This window comes from Aethalodelphis obliquidens, unplaced genomic scaffold, assembly GCF_003676395.1.
Source record: "Aethalodelphis obliquidens isolate GAN/ISIS:26980383/991018 unplaced genomic scaffold, ASM367639v1 scaffold6, whole genome shotgun sequence".
Lineage (NCBI taxonomy): Eukaryota > Metazoa > Chordata > Mammalia > Artiodactyla > Delphinidae > Aethalodelphis > Aethalodelphis obliquidens.
In genome coordinates this window covers 3,655,644-3,677,414 of record NW_020837950.1, presented here as the reverse complement: position 1 = coordinate 3,677,414, position 21,771 = coordinate 3,655,644, and the positions used below count along the sequence as shown (strand labels likewise).

Here is a 21,771-nt window from a genome sequence, read left to right as displayed (position 1 = left end):
ATAAAATTAAAAAATAAAAACAACCCAGCAGGGACGAAGGGAGAGAGTGGCATGGACATATATAACACTACCAAATGTAAAACAGATAGCTAGTGGGAAGCAGCCGCATAGCACAGGGAGATCAGCTGGGTGCTTTGTGATCACCTAGAGGGGTGGGATAGGGAGGGTGGGAGGGAGACGCAAGAGGGAGGAGATATGGGGATATATGCCTACATACAGCTGATTCACTTTGTTATACAGCAGAAACTAACACACCACTGTAAAGCAATTATACTTCAATAAAGGTGTTAAAAAAAATTAATAGTAAAAGAAAGAAAAAAACAACCCAGCAGGGCTTCCCTGGTGGCGCAGTGGTTGAGAGTCTGCCTGCCAAAGCAGGGGACACGGGTTCGAGCCCTGGTCCAGGAAGATCCCACATGCCGCGGACCAACTAGGCCCGTGAGCCACAACTACTGAGCCTGCGCGTCCGGAACCTGTGCTCCGCAACAAGAGAGGCTGCGACAGTGAGAGGCCCGCGCACCGCGATGAAGAGTGGCCCCCGCTCGCCGCAACTAGAGAAAGCCCTCGCACAGAAACGAAGACGCAACACAGCAAAAATAAATAAATTAATTAATAAACTCCAACCCCCAACATCTTCTTAAAAAAAAAAAACCCAGCAAAATAAACACATGAAAAGATGTTCAGCCTCACTAGGAAACAAGAAATTGCAAATTTTAAACCACAAAGATATAATTTCACACCCATCAGACTGGCAAAACATTAAGTCTAACAATACTGAGTGTCTGCAAGCATGTGGAGCAACTGAAACTCCCAAACCTGCTGGCTGGAATGCAAATTGGAGAGAAATAAGGCAATATATTAGAGTCAAAGATGCCCATTTCCTTTGACCAGCCATTTCCCTTCTAGGTATGCACCACAGAGAAACTCTAAACAGATGCACAGGGAGACAGGTTCAAAACTGACAGGTTCATGGCACACACACACAATTCTAATCCAACAATAAAATGAATTAATATATTGTAGCACATTCATGTGATGGAATATTATACAGCAGCTAAAATAACCTAGAATTACATGTATTTGCATGGATAAACCTCAAAATCATTATTTAAACAAAAGCAAACAAATTGTTCAGCATTACAAACATGAGGAAGCAAAACGCAAATCTGGTTTATGAAGACCTACATATCTAGTAAAGGTATAAAAACATGTGATAAACACCAAATTCAGAAGAGTGGTCATTGTCTGCTGGGAAGGGCATGAGATGGGGAAAGGTTCACTTGTATTTATAATATTTTATTTCTTCACAGGATGGAAGATACTGGGTGTTCACTCCTATCAGTCTCCATATTTTTCTGTAGGCCTGAAATTTATCACCACCTAGAAAAAGGGTCCCAAGTCTGAGCTACTTGAGAGCATTTGGGGGTTCTGAGAGTGGAGTCAGAACTTGATGGGGACTTCCCTGGTGGCCCGGTGGCTGACACTCCGCACTCCCAATGCAGGGGGCCCGGCTTCAATCCCTGATCAGGGAGCTCGATCCCGCGTGCCACAACCAACACCAGGCGCAGCCAAATAAATACTTTTTTTTTTTAAGAAGAATTTGATGGGCAGGAGGAAGGTTGAACCTACAAATGGAAAGCTCAGAGAACCAACAGGGTTCCCCTCTCACTCTTCAAACTACCCATGGCAAATAATCATTCTCAGAATTGCGGTAAAATTCCATGTAGAGGACTTACGACATCCCCAAAATTCGAAGCCACAATCCCAGAACAGAAATATTCCAAAAAGCCTTTAGTGCTGGGGTTGGTTGCTGACACAGAATTTATTTGCCTCAAGAAACGTTTTTGCTGGTTCATTTTGGGGTGGCCTATTCTCGTAAAAGATCAGCAAGGCCTTTCAAACCCTTAGACTAGCATTTGGTTCCACCACAAGTGAAGGTTTATTGTAAGAAGTTACATTAAAATACTTAGGCCAGAAAAGTTAACTAGACTAAAAGACACCATTTTTTTTACATCTCTCCCAATCGATTTGCTTTGGGCTGGCTCTGTGGGTAGGCCAGAGATAAAACCACCAAGAGATGCCTTTCTGATGATACCACAGAATTAAATACCATCATAAAACCTCAGCTCATTCAAACTAACTAAACAGACTGGGGCAGGGGGGAGAGGGAGGGGGAAGACGTGAACTAGACAATCTTCTCTTAATTGCTCAAGAGAATCAAAACTGAAAATTACTTTCAGTTACAACCCAAACACACCAAAATTCCACATTAATGAAAAATAAATAAATAGGTTTTATTGTTTGGGTGAACTGGAACACACATAGTTGATATCCAGAAAATGGTATCACATTAATTCTAACTAAATATTGTCATTCAGCTTTGTTTTCCCTTACGATTCCAAGAAAAACAAAGAAGAATCTGTAGACCTAATTGTCAGGTCCTAACCCAACACAAACTCCTCCATATTAGATCTGAGAGGCCAGAAGAACAGAGTTTTTCTTTAAACATTAACCCATGCCACCTCAGGCTGCAATTTCTAAATCTGACAAGTATCAGTGGAGACGCTCACACATGACCTTAACCTCTCCGAGCTGACATATTAAACTCAACTTACGATTTCCAATTATCTGTGACAACGGGAAGGAGTAACAGTAATAGAGGAAGAATCAAGTTATCTCTTCCAAATTTTGAGATTTACATATTTTTAAATAACTTTAAAATTTTTTTTCAACTATTCTCAAAACACTTGCCTCAAATAAGTAACTGACTTACCAACATAAAGTGATCTCTATAAAAATCCTCTAGTGTTGTTACAAATGTTTACTAATTTTACTTCCCCTTCATATCAAGGTGACTTCATCTATGTACAAGAATTCAAATCTGGCACTCACAGTGGTGTCCAATAATATCCTGGGGTTGTTCAATGAATGCTGAAATGGTAATATCTGGTAAATTCAATACAGTTTTAAACAAAGTCGTTAGCCACTCAAGTCAAGACTCCAGAAACTACTACTCACTAAGAAGTTTCTGACAACCAAAAAAATATATATCAGTTTTACAAGCTGAGGAAAAAAACTAAGGTCCCAAGAAACATAACAATTTGTCCAGAGGCACCATTAGACTCAGGCTTAGCTGGAGAGACACTCAATGGCACAGATTCCAGTTCTAAGTTACGCTGACCATAATCATGTCCTCATACCAAATAAAAAAAATAGTCAAACTTGAGTCAAATGCAAGTTATATTACAGAAACATCCTGCTGTGTTCATCAGTCCACTGAATCGCTTCTGAGATTTTGTTCAACCTTTAACCCTGTGGATACCACACTGCATTGAAATTGTTTCATCTTTACCAATGTTTTACCCACAAGATAAGAAACCACTGAGCTCCTTGGGGACAGGGACTCACCTCATTCAATTAAGTACCTGCACATAATATGTGCCAACAGTAACATAAAGGTCCTCAACAGATGGCCATTTTCAGGAACAAAATGTAATCTATTTGACACACAGCATTTCTTCCGTGGCACAACTTACAGCGCTATTAACAAGTGAAATTAAGATTTGATGATTTAGGCCAATTTGCATCAGTACCAGTCACATTTCTAGAGGGCACATTGGGTTTCTCCTAACAAATGCTTCCTCTTTAGAAAAGTCCTCAGGCTCTTCAAACAGAAAATCTACCCCCAAAACACCTTCCATTTGTAGGGCCATAAAAATATGTAGGAAGTTAAATCCATTGGTCTGGACAAAAGTCACAAGATTATCAACAAGGAACATTTCCTTATGCTTGGTAGCGGCTAGTACATTTTAAAAATTACAACACACCAGCCAAACAAGCTTTACTATCTCTGAACCAGACACGCTGTGTGGCTAAGCTGACAAGCCCTAAGCAAGTTGATCAAGAATCACTATGGCAGGAATTCACACGAAGTGAAATTAAAACAAATGGGAACTCGCATTAAACTGCCAATGGAATGTAAAACTTCAGTGGGGTAGGGGACAAGTGGGGGGATGTGAATATTTTCCACAACCCCTGTATCTAAAACTGGCACAAGAAGCGTGGGGAAAAGAGAAGGTGTTTATTTTTCAATCACACAAAGGATTTGCTACAAGGTTTTTCCTGCTCTGCTGGGTCCTTTCTTGTCCGCTGGATGAAACAAATCCACTTCTCAATGCTAGGTCGGTTTGTACAAGTCTTACCTAGAAGGATGATATCTTTTAACACTCTTTCTGGACACACATCAGCCTGTTTAAAATAAGCCAAATGACCTGCTTAAAAAAAAAAACAACCTGCCACTCGTTCTAACTACGACTCAGACCAGCTGGGACCAAATGGAGTTGGGAGTGGGAAGGATCAGTAAGAGCCTCAGAGAGAAATGAAACAGTGAGGAGAGACCCATAGAAAACCTACCTGGAAACAATGCATCATCAAGTGAAGAATCTAAAGAGAAGTCCAATGAAAAACGTATGTTTGATCAAGTGAAAAGACAGCAGTCTCCTCATCACGGAGCCTCCTCTGTGGGAAGCAAGACTGGGAGGGGCCGCGATGACCTGAGCAGCCTTTTATAAGGGGCGGAGTTAAGGATTCCCGTCCCAGCCTCCCTATACTGCAGTCAGCTTGGTTTGCATAAATGAACATGTGGGTTATCTTAGTGGCTGCTTCCATCAGGTACAAGAAGACATCAAACCCATTGTCCTTTAAACCACTGAAGATGACAATAACGAGAAAGATGATGTTGATAACAACTAACACTCAATGAGTACTTGCTACATACTAGGCTCAGTAACTCATTTAATACAACAGTCCCATGAGGTAGGAACCATTATCATCCCCTTCTTATAGATAAGGAAAGTAGCAGAGAGAGCAACTTGTTCAAGGACGAAAAGCTAGTATGTTAGAAGCAGGTCACTGAACCCAGGAAGTCTGACTTTAGAGCCCAAGCTCTTCATATCACTTACTCCAGGCACAGTGTCCATATAGAAACTAGAAACGTAAGACTCCCTAGTTATGAATTATTGGTTCCTCACCTCACCTGGGTGATGACCCTAAATTTGGGGCCTTTTTAGGGACTCCATATGAGATGCCAACTTTCCAGACACAGTGCTAGCCCGCTCCTCTCATGTCCTCCCTGCAGCTTGCTTCCCTGGCCAAGTTTCACTGGAAACAGGTTGTGACATTCTACTCAGGTGTGCCACCAAGAAGCCCCAACTGCACTGAGGGCCAAAAAAAAAAAAAAAAAAAAGCAGGGTACTGACTTCATCTTGGGACGTGCTAGCTCTCAAGTTTCCAGCCTGCTTCAATACAGAGAGGTGTCGCCACACACAAGCAGGACAGGAACACCACCAAGAGCTTCACTGCCCTGTAAGCCCGAGCAGGCACGAAAGAGAGTATTGGAGATGCTCTGGTTTCAGAGCTCCCCTCAGAAGCTGGTCTTAGCAGACAGAGAGATGGAGAGGAAAGGCATCATCCTTTCACTGCACCAAGCGACATTAATGCCACTCGACAGGAAGGAGCAGAAGACCTGTCTCTGTGTGGAGAAGGAAGGAAGAGAGGAAATGTAAACGTGCCAGGAGCCACTCACCACATCTGGTCCTGCACCAGTACCTTTGCAGCTATCACTCTGGGAGGGCCCAGCAACTGCTCTGCCGACCACAGCGGTAGCCGCGTCTAACGGTGCTGAAAACTGAAGCCAGCACCAGTGGGTCTTGGTTCCACCCCTGAGCTAACACATGGCTACCTAATGCTCCTTTCCCATGTGTTAATCTTGCAACAGAATGTGGGACAGAAGATTTATAAAGCTGGGTGATGGGGGAAGGGCAGCCAGATCACCTTACTCCCAGGCTTCTCAATCAAGCCTCCTCAGATTCCCTTTAGTGGCCTGTATTATTAGCTTCAAGGGAGGTTCCCCCAAACTGGCATTAAAAGAGCATGTGTTCCACTCAGCTGGGGGGAGGGGAGACTTGATGCGGGGCGGGGGAACCCTGGAGAGCTAAGGCAAAGCACACACTCTCTCATCCTGCACAGGAAGGCAATGCCTTACTCCAGGGGGCGAGCTGTGCTCTCCAAGGCTCTGACAAGTAGAGGTACCAGCAGGATGCACCCTGGGGACCCAAGGGCTGGAGGCTGTTCCTGCAGAAAATGAAAACGAAGGGAAAGCAATGGGAGAAACCCAAGTTAAAGTGATCACCACGTCATGGACCCAGTCCAAACTGGAGCCCAGCAAGGTCCCCTTGCGGTGTCCACGCCCACCAGTCCGCGCTTAGGTCTACAGTGGATCAGGCAGGATAATCCTGGAGACCAATTCCACGCCCCCAGCCGGCCCCACCCTTAGGGCCTCTAATTGTTACTGCCTTATAACCTTGTCCCCCTTTCACAGATGGGAAAACTGAGGCATCCAAAGCAAATGCCATGCTTTCCTAAACCAGGTAGAAGTTCACTTCCCTAACCACAATTTTGCACTTTTTTACAGCTCTATCACATTTCAGATTTCACCAGATACACCTACTGCCTCTGCAAAGTGAATCTTAAATACAGTTTAAGGAGTGAACTAAAAAATGAGATGAGGGCGGTCAGGGAGTCCGGCAGGGCTTATCTGTGGCAAGGACAGGATGGGTGCCCCCCCCCACCAGCTTCTCCTCCAACCCGGTCCCCCGGGACGTCCGGGTTCTGCCTCCCCCCCAAGACGCTTCCACCGCAACCCGAGGGCGGAGGCGCAGCAGCTCGGCCCGGGGACCGGCAAGCGGGGTCCCCGGTCCCGGGGCCGAGAAGGGGGCGGGGGGCTCGGGGCCGCGACCGGCCCGCCCTGCCCCGTGGCCGGGAACTTCTGGCGGCGCCGCGCCGCCCCCGCCGCCCCCACCCCCACCGGCCGCCGGGCGGGCGTGCGACTCGGGTTTCCCTTTCTTCGCCTCGCCGCGCCTGGGGCGCGACCCCCGAGGCGGCGGCGGTGGCGGCCACTCACCATATTACAGATGGAGGCGATGTTTCGGACAGTCATTAGTCTAAAGGTTACAGCGATCCCGCACCGCCATCTTTATAAGGTGAAAACAGAACCGGCCATGGTGAAGCACTCGCGGGGAGGCCGGGCGCGGCGGCGGCGGCGGCGGCGGCGGGGAGGCGGCCTGGGGTCCGGCTTTCAGTTTGGCTGGGAGAGGGAGGCCGGGAGGGAGGAGAGGAGGAGGGGAGGGCGGGGAAGGCTGGAGGCGGGAGGGAGAGCGGAGGGGCGGGGAGTGGCGGAGCGAGGGAGCCTGGGCCGCGGCCGGCGGCGCCGAGAGGAGGGGCGGTCCGAGCGCCGCGTGCAGCCCGCGCCCCGAGCGCTCCCGCCGCGCGCCCGGCCTCGACCCAACCCCGACCCGGCCCCGGCCCGGGTCCCCGCGGCTCCTCCTCCCTCCTCCGCCCGCCCGCGCCCCCGGCCACCCCGGCTCGGCCTTTTTTCTTTTTCTCTTCTGATGTCCTGCTTCACTCTGAACGGGTTGGAATGCGCAGCCAGGCCTTCGCTCGCGCGGCTGCCGCAGGTCCCCCGCGCGGACCCCGACGCGTCGGCGGCCTCCTCCGGCCCGCGGCACCGCCCGGGAAGCAGGGACCACGCCCGCGTGGGGTGTCGGCCGGCGGAAGGGGCTGCCCTCGGGCCGAGGAAGCGGGGCACGTCGCCGGGGACAGGGGGCCGCTTTCGATCATTTGTTCTTCTTTCCTGCCGCGCGGCCCCCAGCAGCCCCGGGTTTTTATGTTTGGGCGAGTGGAGGAGGCAAGGGGTAGGGGTGACTACATCCAACTTTTCGTTTCTCTCCGGGGCTCCAGCCAAATGGCACCCGCGGGGACCCAAGAAATAAATGGGGTCAGGACACGGGAGTGTCCAGAGCCCTGGACAGTGCGGGCCGGCTGCCTGATCGAGGGCGCCGGGAGGGGACAGGAATCTGGGTCTGAGGGGAAGCCAGCCACGGCGCGCTCGGCCAGTTTGTGACATTAGCAGGTACAAAGGGAAAGTCTCGGTTCTGGACAAGGACTAGGGACGGTCCAAGGAGCGATTTGAATCTAGAAAGAACGAAAACCAAACTTTTCCGCGTCTTCTAGAAATACCTACCTCTCATGCGGGCACCCAACCTCTTTAGGTTTTGAGAAGGGTCATTGTATCGGCTTATACACATTTCCTGCATAAAAGGTCGTGGGTTTTGACTCAAAGCGCGAATCCACACCATTTAGCAGATATGTTCCTGTGAAGTGGAGGAGCCCATTTCCGAAGGTGTGAAACAATTCTCATACAAGGTTGCAATTCAGTGCTTTCAACAGAGAAGTTGTACAAGCGCAACGCATGATAATTCTTAAACCAATATATTTAATGACAAATCGAATTAGAGGAGAAGTTAATATAATTGAAGATAGCTTTTATCTAACCAAGAGGAACATACTGGGAAAATAGCACGCTTCCTGTCCTCCATTATCTGTTTAGTGTTAGGCATTGTAAGATTTGAGAACCATCGATTGCTAACATCCCTAGGACCTGGGATGGAAATAAGACAAACAACAGCGACTAAAGTTTCCTTGGGGTCATCTTGGCTCTGTATACTTAATGGATTTAAGGAATAAATTCCTGCTTATGTTGAGTCATTCTGCCTACATCTTATTTCCAAACAGATCCTGAGGATGATGATAGCTCGCTTTAATTTTTTGCCATTGTCATTCATGATGCTCTTTACATTCGTAATCTTCAGGCACCAACATAATCATCAGGTAATAGATGCTATTATAATCGCCTTTTGTAGATCAGTAAAATAAGGCTTAGGGTATCAAGTATCCTACCTCAATCATGTTCACCATATGTTACAACTGAAGTTAGTGTGCTAATCTGGCTAAGCACCTTAAAGAGAGGAGAAGGCAGCAAAACACCCAACTTATGGCCAGTTGGGTAACTGACACCTGGAAAGGTTTAAATACTTGAGGAAAGTCATAAAACAAGTTCAGGAGCAACCTCAAGGCTAAAACTCAGGCCTTGGGACTCAATTTCACAGACATTCCACTATGAAGGCATTAATCCAAAACCTTAAATGATATGGAAATTTTATACCATAATAGAGTTCAGTATTTCTGCCAACATTGGCATAATGGATGGCAAAGTCCACAGGATTGAAAATGCCATTGACATAATGAAAACTGAACATCACTCGATTACTGAATGCTACGTTAGCAAGGCATCCTTTGCATGCCTTTTAACAGCCTAAAGCCTAAAACTGAAGTGTTCAATATAGACAAACATCCAGATTGAAACTCAGGCAGTGAATTACAAACACAGCAAATCAATTTAACACAGCAGATCTTGTCAGACTCATGAATAATTAAATACATTTTTACACCACTACAAGGGTGGTATTCACAGATCTAAATTGGAAAAGGCATCAGTTGAAGAAGAATAATTGTAACCTCAGCCTTGTTCAGGGAGGAAACATTACTTGGAGGTGGTAAGAGGTAAAATGATGAAAATGTTGACAAGCTAATGAGAGAACTTTGAGGAAAAGTGTTCCACATATAGGGGCCAGCTGGTATAAAGGTATAGAGTTAAAACTGGGAAAAGTGGGCAAATGGAGAGACGGAACATAGGCTAGCACTAAACAGATGAAGGCACATGATCCAGGCCTGGCCAATGAGAGCACCTCGTGGCCCAGCCACAATGACTGGTTCAGCTAGGAGGATGTAATATAAACTGAGCCAATGAGAGTTGGCCCTGGGTCTTTGGGGAAAGAAGTGCTCCCCTTCCTGAGTTTGCTGAGCTGATATGATAAAATCTAGAGCTGCCATCTTTCCACTTGCTGAGAATGAAGAAAAATAAAGCTGAGAAATGTAAAAGAGATCCTAACGACATCATTTATCCTGTGGCTGCCAGATCTGTATCCTGGACTCTTCAGCAACTCAAGGTGGTAAAGTCCTTGTTTTCTCTGGTAGTTCAAATTGAGTGTCTGCTGCTCACAACTGAAACAATTCTAATACACCATTGTCTCCCTATGTCCAAAATTCATCAGGTTCATTCTGAATTCCTGGTGTTTCCTTTTCCTCTCTTCTCTACCCACTCCATAGATTTTTCCAGGTCTTCCTCCTCTAGATCTGCCTCCTCCTTGATGCCGTCCAAGATTGCTTCCCACCACCACCAATGAACTATATCCAGGTGTTTCCATGCTCACCCTTCTGTCATTACCAGTTTTGTGTCAGTGCCCCCTCCTGCTTCCCCTCTTTGCTTAGTTAACACCACTCAGCCTTCAGATGACTTGAGACAAGATGGGATGCCTTTGTCGTATGTTCTTACAGCACCATCAGTCTTCCCTTCACGGACCTTATATTTGTGAATATGCTTATGCCATCTAGCACACAGCATGGAGGCAGTAGATTGGGTGGTTAAAAAACGAATCCTGGATCCAGACTCTCTGGAATAGGTGTATGATCTTGGGCAAGTGTCTTAACTTCTCTATGTGGAAATTTCTGTATCCATAAGAAGAGGCCCCTTCATAGGGTGTTACTATATAGAGTACAAAAAATATGCCTGACGTGCACTAACCACTACATAAGTGACACTGCTATCATTATTGTGCATGTGATTGATTGATTAATGTGTGCTTCCCAACCCTCGTTAGATGTGAAGTGAGAGAGAGGTCTGTTTTTGCTCACCATTTTACACCTAAGAAGGACACGGGGCCTTGTCCGTAAGAGCAGCCAAGAAATCAGATATTAAATATCTGGACAGTTGCCTCTCTCCAAGTGGCCTGGAAGCTCCTGGACGGAAGGAACCTTGTCTTGTGCATTAAAAAAAATCTCATCCGGTCTCAGGCACTGTGCCTGGCACATTCGTTCCTTTCCTTTTTTTCCTCATTGCCAAATAGGTTATTGCAGCTCATGTGAGATGCAAGTGCTAGTAAACATTTGGCTGTCTCAGGGGAAAACATTTTCCTGACTGTACTTTAAAACCAAACTGGTTTCTGAGGATTACATTTCAACTCTGTGAGGAACTTTATGACAGCCTTTTCCCTTTTTCATCATGTATCAAACAAATCCTGAAGACATGCTTTGGGCCAGATGCTTGCTGTGTGAGGCGCCGGTGGTCCGAGGATAAGAGAAGGCAGTCACGGCACTCGTACTGCTCGATTTCTCATGTGAAACTGTTTATGAATGTCTTCACTACTTTTTGCACGTACTTAGTGTAAAATAAGGATAAGCTAACTTTGGAGTGAGTCCCTACAACGGGGAAACTGCATCTAAAATCATGCGTGTATTTATGCGTGGTTAAGATTCCCTAAGTCTTTGAAACAATTGGCTTATTTTGAAGTGCCGACTGAAATGCCATTGAAGGACTCTTAAGCTAGGTTGGAACATGATTCGATTTCTATTTGTTAATACATTTTGATTAACTGAAAGAAGAGATGACTGTAGCTGGCTACTGTGTGGGGAAAGACGGTTGAAGGAGAGCAAAAGGGCTCTAGGGGAGGTCAGTTAGAAATCTGTGGAAAGGGAGTCCCAGAGCTGCTGGGAGCCTGGGTTTAGGTAAGGAATAGCAATGGAAAGGGGAGAAGCAGATAGATGAAAGACATTTTTTTGGAGGTAGTTAGCTGAATTTGGTGATTTACTGGGATGAGGGACAAGGATAAGTCAAAGATGAGACCCAAGTTTCTGACTAGAATGAAAAGGAATGTCATTTTTTATAATAGGGAATGCTGGAGGAGAAGGTGCAGGTGTAGGTGGTTGAGAAGTGAACTTGGTTTCAGAGGTGTTGAGTTGGAGATAACCATGAAACACCTGAAAAGTTATATCAGGTACCACTGGGGCTCAGAAGAGATGTCTGGACTGGAGATAAACCTAAAGGTAATTAATATATAGAAGATAACAGAGGACATGTGGTTATGGATGAAATTGCCTAGGAAGAGTTTTGCCAAGGAGGTTTTCTTTTTTTATGGATTTATTTATTTATTTTTGGCTGCATTGGGTCTTCTTAGAACACAGGCTCAGTAGTTGTGGCATGCAGGCTTACTTGCTCCGCGGCAAGTGGGATCTTCCCAGACCAGGGCTCAAACCCGTGTCCCCTGCGTTGGCAGGCGGATTCTCAGCCACTGCACCACCAGGGAAGTCCTGCCAAGGAGTTTTGTTTGTTTTTTTTGCGGTACGCGGGCCTCTTACTGTTGTGACCTCTCCCATTAAGGAGCACAGGCTCCGGACACGCAGGCTCAGCGGCCATGGCTCACGGGCCTAGCCGCTCCGCGGCATGTGGGATCTTCCCGGACCGGGGCACGAACCCGCGTCCCCTGCATCGGCAGGCGGACTCCCAACCACTGCGCCACCAGGGAAGCCCTGCCAAGGAGCTTTGACTGAGAATAGATAAAGGGCTAGTCAGAAAGAGCTCCCCCATGCAAGATCAGACGGAGGAAGAGCAGCCAAAGAAAACTAACACAGTGCTGCTAACGTGGTAGAAGAAAAGCAAACAAACATGCAACATCGCAAACTCCAGAGTATTTTAAGATGGGAGGAGGTAGTCGAAAGTATCAAAAACAGCTAAGAGATCAAAGAAGATGATTAATAATAGTAACAATGTTCAATTCTTGACCAAAACTTTAACGTGCATTTAATCCTTCTGACAGCCCTATGAGGAAGGCATATATATAATCCTCATTTTAGAGAAAACTGAAGCTCAGAGAGTTTAAGTAACTTGCCCAGATTCATTTAAGCATTATTTCACCAGAACCTATTACTCAAAAGTTCTTTGAATTCTATCAAAGGCAGTTTGCATGGAACAGTTAGGATATTGGAAATTAGATAATCCATATTGGAATGGATTCATAAATAAGAGGGAGGTGAGAAAGCAGACTAAAGGTGTTCGGCTTTCAAGGGGAGAAGAGATAGGGAACTAGACAACTGAAGAGCTCAAAATTACCTTCATGGAATGGGTCTCTGCCTTGTTTGCAAGTGCCTCCTTTAAATCAAATATTTACATCACTCTCCATGCTTCCAGGCCTGCAGCCTCACCCTCCGATGATTATTCTTCCTTCTATTTCAAGTCCACTCACTCCTCAAAACTCCGTTCAAAGCTCACTTCCAGAGGAAGACTTCCCAGTTTCACCTTTCTTGGTAGGTTTTTATCAGAGGTCACTTCTGACGTTTCTTTAAGATTTTTTTTTTTTTTTTTTTTTGATGTGGACCATTTTTAAAGTCCTTATTGAATTTGTTACAACTTTGCTCCTGTTCCATGCCTTGGCTTCCTGGCTGCAAGGCATGTGGGATTCCGGCTCTCCGGCCAGGGAGCAAACCCACACCCCGCCAGCCCCCCCGGATTGGAAGGCAAAGTCTCACTCACTGGACTGCCAGGGAAGTCCCTTGACGTTTCTTTAGAAACCTGAAATGCCTGGCACAATGCTAGGTGCACACAGGAGTCTCTCAGATAATTGACAGGTAATTAATTCTTTACCTACAACACTTGGCTCACTTAGTCAGAACCATTTTACTCACCACCCTGCTTTCCTGGTGGTTTTCTCTTTCCTCCAAGTTCTGATCTGAATTATATAGAATTTACAGCCCTCACGGGTATGAGGAGGGCAGGGTTTAGAAGGTAAGTGTGTGGCAAGGAAGTTGAAGCAAATGAGCTTCCCTCATTTAGAAATAAGACTTCTAGAGAGATTTGGTCATAAAATAAGGAGAGATCTCAGCACCTTAAGGGAGGCAAGGGAATCAATGGAAGGGTTTGGTCATCTTATTTATCCCTTTTACCATAATTATTAGTACATTTGTCATCAAAATGTGAGGAGCTAGTGAATCTACAAGTAAGGCTTGGTGGAGTGCCCTTATTAGAAGGGTACGGGTCACGTCAAGGGCCCAAGAGCTTTGGAAAGGAGGAAGTACATCCCAGATTGAGGAAATTAACATGAGATGGCCTCCATCTTCTTAGTAGACAGGAATAGACGCTCCATCGCTCCTTAGAGGTTTTGACTGCATTGTTTACTGCCATACCCCTTAGAATAGTAAGGCACATCGAAGGCACTCAATAAATATTTGTTGAATGGGCGATTGAAAGGATAAGATTAGAAGAAGACTCTCTAGGGTAAGAGAATAGTTGTTCTAATAGCCTAATCAGATTTCGAACAGGCTTTCTTTGGGGGCATTTACATTCCTTCCATGTCCATAAACACTATTTACAATAAAGGAAAGATGTATGCCTTCTCACCAGATTATACCCTAGTATGCTCCCAGCCCATATGTGATCACTTCCATAGTTTTAACAGCCTCCCGACCACCACTGCCACCTGGTGGAAGGGCAGGGATTCACAAGTGGCACCTGGAATGAGACTTCCCTCAGGCAGCAACACCTGTAATTCTCCTTTTGTGATCATGCCCTTCTAGAAAGCTGGCAACCATGTGGTTCATCGAAAACAAGATAAGACTGTCCTGAACTCTCTCACTGTACAACTTTGTCCCCAGTGAAGGTTTAGGGTTCTACTCTTGCATTTCTTCTCAGAAAATAGGGTCAGACAGCCAAATGAAGGGTAACACTGATAAGGCCACATGAGCAGATCCTCCTACTGGTGGCTGTGGTGCTATGTACCTTGAAAAGCACTATACACATGCCAGTCATCACTCGCTGTTACCAGTGACCAAAAAGAGAGAGGCTCTGAGGAGCTGACAGCTCTGAATGCTATACATACTCATTTGATAAGCCTTTCAAGCTCTGCATGAACTAGGTAAATAGATTCAAAAGTTTCAAGAGTACTAATTGATTCAAATTATTACAAGTGATTTATGCTGTTTTTGATGGAATTCTGGTTCAACTGGAACCTTTGAAACAATGATACTGTAGATGTTTCCATTTGAAGCACACTATACTCATTGCTGTTTAGACTTTATTTTTGAATAAAAAGGATAATTCAAGATAGCTTACTTATCTTCTTTTGGGGGTGGGTAATTATGAGCCATTTAGTTGAAGTCACTGTTATAAAAGAATGTTTCAGCAACAGCTATTATTGATTCCTATAGGTTATTACTAAAAGAGCTGTTGATATCATGTCTAAGCACAAAGCATGAAACCTTCGTGTGTTTTTAATATTTTAACTTAAAACAAACATTCAGAAAATTTAATTTTTAATTAAAACATAAATACATGCATAAATCTTAAGTGAACTGTCACAAAACAGGCACACCTGTGCACCACCACCCAGGTAAAGAAATAGAACATAACCAGCACCCTGAAGTCCTCGCCCACACTCCTCTCAACCACTATGCTCTCTCCCCCAAAGGTAACCCCTACACTGACTTCTAAATCCATAGCTTAGTTTTGCCTGAGTTTTCTGTTTGTGTTGCTATAAATAAAATCATGCAGTGTGTAACTCTTTTTTGCCTGGCTTCTTTTGCTCAGTATTATGAGATTCAGCCATGTTGCTCAGAAAAGCTGCAGTTTGTTAGTTTTTGTTGCTGTATAGTATCGTGTTGTATGAAGATGTCACAGTTTATATACAAATTCAACACCATCAGGTATTTGGTTTGTTTCCAGCTTGAGGCTATTACCAAAAATGCTTCTATGGGGCTTCCCTGGTGGCGCAGTGGTTGGGAGTCTGCCTGCCGATGCAGGGGACGCGGGTTCTTGCCCCGGTCCGGGAGGATCCCATGTGCTGCGGAGCGGCTGGGCCCGTGGGCCGTGGCCGCTGGGCCTGCGCGTCCGGAGCCTGTGCTCCGCAATGGGAGAGGCCACGGCAGTGAGAGGCCCGCATACCGCAAAAAACAAAACCAAAAATGCTTCTATGGACGTTCTTATATGTGTCCTTTGGTGAACATGGGCACACATTTCTGTTGGATATACATTTAGGTGTAAGTTGCTGGGCCATAGGGTAGGCATGTGTTCAAATGGGGTGATAATGCCAAACCGGTTTTTAAAGTGGTCATACTAATACTTGCACTAGCAGAGTGTCAGAGTTCCTGTTGCTTCACATCCTACCTATACTTAATATTATCAGACTTTTTTTTTTTCATGGTCTAAATCAGCATTGTTTTAGGTCTGTGAAGATTGAGAAGTATAAAATACAGGGACTGCCTCGACCAATTATTGCATTTGCATAATTTTTAAGTGAATGCTCTTCCCTCTTTCAACCTGAAAAACTCCTCCTTTTCCTTCAAAATGTATCTCATCTGTCTCTGAAGGCTTCCTAGATCCCTTCCTGCAGTTAACCACTTCCACCTTTGAACCTCTTTTTTTTTTAAATTAATTATTTTATTTATTTATTTTTGGCTGCATTGGGTCTTCGTTGCGGTGCGCAGGCTTCTCATTGTGGTGGCTTCTCTGTTGCGGAGCACAGGCTCTAGGTGCGTGAGCTTCAGTAGTTGTGGCACATGGGCTCAGCAGTTGTGGCTCACGGGCTCTAGAGCGCAGGCTCAGTAGTTGTGGCGCACGGGCTTAGTTGCTCTGCGGCATGTCATGTGGGATCTTCCCAGACCAGGACTCGAACCCGTGTCTCCTGCATTGGCAGGCAGATTCTTAACCAGGACTCGAACCCGTGTCTCCTGCATTGGCAGGAGGATTCTTAACCACTGCACCACCAGGGAAGTCCCTGAACCTCCTTTTCATAGCATTTATTATGTATGATGAATTTTTAAAAATCCCATTCTTATTAAGCCATTTCTTGGTGTAAGGGACTTCCTCATAGGCAGCCCCTTGCATATGGACATACTCCCTCCGTCCTACATATACAAAACGTTACCTATCTTTCAAAATGTGGCAAAATATTACCAATATTAAACTGCCCCTGATCTTTTAGCTATAAAAAATTTTCCTCTTTTTCTTGATCTTTCATAATATTCTCGATCAGCGCCTCTCAAGCTTTAATGTGCATATGAATCACTGAAGGATTATCTTGTCAAAATGTAAATTATGATTAAGGCAGATTCTGCATTACTAGAGCCCAGTAATGCCAATGCTGCTGGTCTTCCGCGTCTGCTGAGGAGACAGAGGTGAAGTCCCCGTTAGTGGGGGACTACGCCGGGGGGAGGGCCCCGCGGCTGCATCTCGCGGCCCCTCGGAGCTCGCGGCGGAGGAGGAGGCGGTGGCCGGGCCCAGGCCCCAAGGCCGCCGCGCCAACCCGCGCGGGCACCGGCAGTGACCCCCTAGCCGAGATGGGTATCCCGGGAGCGAGGCCGGAGACCTATCAGACTTTTAAACTTTAGCCATTTTGGTGAGTGTGTGTGTGTGTGTGTATTTCATTGTGGTATTAAAATACTGTATTTTAATAAACAACGATTGTGTTTCCTTTTATAGCAGAACAGAGGGAACCATATATAACTTAATAATGCTCATCAAAATATTTTTGGTACTGATTCCACATCATCCTATTTCCTTTTAAGCCCATCTCAATGAGCAGTCCATGTCCCAACTAGTATAAAAATAATAACATAGATATGTGACAGGTCCATCCATTTTTTTTCTAGCAAACAGAAGGATTCATCTAATATCTCCTCGAAATGAAACAAGATAGAAAAATGAATAGTCAACGACTATAAGCAGTAACAGAAAACAACCAGCTTAAAAAAAAATGAAGTTGTAGAACAATTGAATATTACGGTTAGATTCATCTAATTCAACCCACTTGGAACCAGGAGAGTTTAAATGATCAAGACCCATATCATCTGCAGACAGAGGTAGAACTAGAATTCTAGACCATACACCCCTGGGCTTCTATAGGATACCCAAAATTTTATTCAATGTGCTTTCTTAAGTCTAAAATTTCTCTTTAAACTCAACTTAATTTCCCAGAGTCCAGATTAATTTTGTAAGTGCACTTAGTTAACCATGAAAGAACACGCTGTCCACATGTTGTAATTATATAGCCATGCTTTCTCTCTCTGACTAATTAGAAGACAACTCAACACTGAAATCCAATCTCAACAGAACATGCTATCTGGCTATCACTCTTCAGAAAGGCAAAGCAGTCTGCCTAAATTCTCACTACTTTCTTTGCCAGCAAGTCAAGGCTTAGAGTTTTATAAAGCAATCCATGTAAATACTCTGCTCTGTCTTCCTCTGAGGACTCAAGGGGGTCAGGGGGCTAGCTCTATAATGTGATGGCTTTCTTGTAGGAAGATGTCACCATTGACCCACAATCAATAGACCATGGACTTTGAATTATGGTTCTGCAATGATCTATATACATTGATCCAGAGCTTCTAGATGACAAATGGCACACAATTACAAATGTCTAGCCTCTGGCTACTGACCAAAATATAGCTAATTTATCCCTATAAAGTTCATGGTTTGAGGGCTTCCCTGGTGGCACAGTGGTTAAGAATCCGCCTGCCAGTGCAGGGGACATGGGTTGGAGCCCTGGTCTGGGAAGATCCCACATGCAGCGGAGCAACTAAGCCCGGGTGCCACAACTACTGAGCCTGCGCTCTACAGCACACAAGCCACAACTACTGAGCCCGTGTGCTACAACTACTGAAGCCTGCGCACCCAGAACCCGTGCTCAGCAACAAGAGAAGCCACCACAACGAGAAGCCCATGCACCACAACGAAGAGTAGCCCCCGCTCACTGCAACTAGAGAAAGCCCGCGCGCAGCAACAAAGACCCAACACAGACAAAATTAAAATAAATAAATTTATTTTTAAAAAAAGAAGGAAAAGAAGACATTCTTGTCTTCTTTAAAAAAAAAAGTTCATGGTTTGAGTCTCTGCTAACAGCATCAGCAAACCATCTATAGACTCTAACTTTTACCATCTTGGTCTGGGAAATACAAGCTCTCCTCTATTTCACTGCGGTATTAATTTAAGGTATTGTATTTCCTTAAATCAAAAGCCCCAAAACAATGACGCACAGACATATTTAGTTTAACCATTGCAGTGTTTAAAATCTATTTGAATTAATGCCAACATTTGAGATCTAGAGAATTCACATAAAAATTCAGATTATCTGCCTTTCTTGAAATATCAAAAGCTCTAGCCATTCAGGGACCTTGTTCCTGGTAACAGCCAGGAGAAGCTGATGGGTGGCTTCCTTCGGTGGGGACATATTTCCCTAATCCACCAGTCTCCTGTCCAGGCCTCTTCACTCCTTTATGCTGCCTTCCTGGCCCCCATAGGCATTTGAATTTATGACTCCTGCCCTTATCAAATAGTATCAAGGCCAGGTTTCTGCCTGGAGCTCCATGCCAGGGCTTTGGCAGCAACTTGAAGAATCTCGAAATAGGCTGTGCGTATAATTCCGGTCCCCTGCAGGGCCCTGCTGGATTGCCCAATGCTGTCCTTTGCCATGCTCTTTCCATGGGCTGGATATTGGCATAATACAGAGCTTCACTGACAGACAATGGGGATGCGTTCATTCAGGGAGATCTGGGACTTCTGTTATGCCCCAGGAGCCTGATTCCCATTTTCTCTTCCCAAGTACATGGGTAGAAACATGCCGAGAGACGTAGTTTAGCTTTCTCTAATCTGTAGAAAATTCAATTGGCAAGGTCTGCAAGCTCGGCTCTTCTTCTAAGCATCTGTATTCCCCACCCCCCAACCCCCATGAGTCAGTGCATTCAACAATGCTATTTAAAATTCAATAAATAAAGGCAAATGAAATTACAAAAATGGATCATCACTTATATAAAAAACCAACTAAACAAATCTGTTGCTCAAAATGTCAAGCATTCGGGGACTTTAATAAAATATTGAAAGTATGTTCCCTAGAGGAGATAAGCAATTCAAAAATAGGACATATGAGAACAGTACTAAGTGATCCTTCAAATACAAGTGGCACCCCATGTCCTAATGGATACAGAACCATGTTACCTGATGTGATGACACATATCATGCAGTGGGAGTCTCTGGAGCCCAGTGGACAGCAGCTGTGCAGGATCTGAGGCTACAGATGCGAACAACAGTGGTCCATGGGAATCCACAGGAGAGATTAGTTCAATGTCATGTACAGCCACGCTGTACAGGATTTACTGTTGTGAAAGTTTCCCAGAGGTCTAGTAACAATGGGTAGTCAGAACCTAGATTGTCTCAACCAGGGTAGAGCACTGTATGGGGTCCAGGACTGCATAGTACTACTCTTGTCTGTTGGGCCCTTCTTGAAGGAGTTAATGTATCCATCCTCTGTTTTCTTGAATTATCAGTGGTCATTGATCTTGTGACCTTATTTATTTCATTTATTTATTTTTTGCGGTACTTGGGCCTCTCACTGTTGTGGCCTCTCCCGTTGCGGAGCACAGGCTCCGGACGCGCAGGCTCAGCGGCCATGGCTCACGGGTCCAGCCGCTCCGCGGCATGTGGGATCTTCCCGGACCGGGGCACAAACCCGTGTCCCCTGCATCGGCAGGTGGACTCTCAACCACTGCGCCACCAGGGAAGCCCTTGTGACCTTATTTTAAAGTAACTGCTCAGGTGTGTACCCACTTGGTGTTTTGTCCCCAAGCTCTGATGAGGTAATCCCATAAGGCTATCCATTCCATAGCTATTTTAGAAATGCCTGGAGAAGTTTGTTAGAAATGCAGATTACGGGCTTCCCTGGTGGCGCAGTGGTTGAGAGTCCGCCTGCCGATGCAGGGGACACAGGTTCGTACCCCGGTCCGGGAAGATCCCACATGCCGCGGACCGGCTGGGCCCGTGAGCCATGGCCGCTGAGCCTGCGCGTCCGGAGCCTGTGCTCCGCAACGGGAGAGGCCACAACAGTGAGAGGCCCGCGTACCACAAAAAAAAAAAAAGAAATGCAGATTCCATGCAGATTCTAGGGCTCTACTCCCAGAGACTCTGACCAAGTAGGTCTTGATGGGGACCAGGAATTTACATATTAACCAATGCCCCAGGGGATTCTGATATATACGATCTGTGGCCATACTTTGAGAAACGCTGTCTCAGAAGGCTGATGCCAACGCTTCATGGTTCCATCTCCAACATCAATTTTAAAAACATACTTTTGATGAATATAAAACCTGAATATAAAAATCCTGAATTCATGATAATATGAAACCCTCCTGTAATTATCGAGGTTGTATAACTCTGAAATTGGGGGGGGGGGGGCCTAGGCAAAAAAAAAAGAGTTTACCCTGCCTTTCCCATATGACCCGTTTTTTGGGGGTAATCAAATAGTGTTTGAGAGAAAGACGAGTGATGTTTTAAAATTTGTAATTTATTTTACAGCTATGAAACAAGAGTTTAAGGAATGAGCATAAGTGGAAGCTAAAGCCATTCGGTGAAAGGGTAATGGCTAACTTGGTAGTGGAGGACACCACCTCAACCCACTAATAAAACCTAGAAAAATGGGACAAGTGTGCCATTACGGGCCTTGCAACGTGATGCATCAGAAGTATGGAAGGTTTTCTCGACCCAAAATTCAACTTGAATCTCCAGTTTATAGAAAACAAACAAGTTAAAAAAAGAAAAAGAAAGAAGTTAAATGAAGATAAAGAAACACACTAAATGCCAGTAAGGGGAAACAGACAAATCCAGAATGTGGGTCATTTTACAGGAGAAATTACCCAAATTCTACAATAAATCAGTGATCAGGTGAAGGAGGAGGATCGTTATCAAATAAAAGAGACTTAAAGACACAGCCAAGTGCTATGTGTGGATCTTGTTTGGATTCTGATTGGAAAAAAACAACTGTAAAGAAAGAGTCTTGAGACAATCGGGAAAATCTGAACATAGACCTGGTATTAGAGGATAATAAAAAGAAATTATGAGGTGTAATAATGGCAAATAGTTATGTTTTAAAATGTTTTTATCAATCTAGAAATGCATACTAAAATTTTTACTGGTGAAATGACATAATGTCTGGAATTTCCTTG

At 45.1% G+C, this 21,771-nt stretch overlaps 1 protein-coding gene across 7 annotated transcripts in view; it reads right to left on the bottom strand.

The window, feature by feature from the left end:
- The window catches only part of USP46 (ubiquitin specific peptidase 46), a 122,814-nt gene that overhangs the window by 54,606 nt on the left and 46,437 nt on the right, over positions 1–21,771 (bottom strand). Inside the window, exon 1 of one of the 7 annotated variants that reach the window (XM_027102966.1) lies at positions 6,962–7,311. The exons of 4 other annotated variants lie outside the window; for them this stretch is intronic. In XM_027102966.1, the coding sequence (XP_026958767.1) occupies positions 6,962–6,997 (36 nt within the window). In that variant the 5' untranslated portion in view covers positions 6,998–7,311. Of the gene's footprint in view, positions 1–4,413; positions 4,602–6,961; positions 7,312–21,771 lie in introns of those variants that run through there. 2 more of the 7 variants (XM_027102965.1, XM_027102967.1) reach the window with 2 other exon arrangements.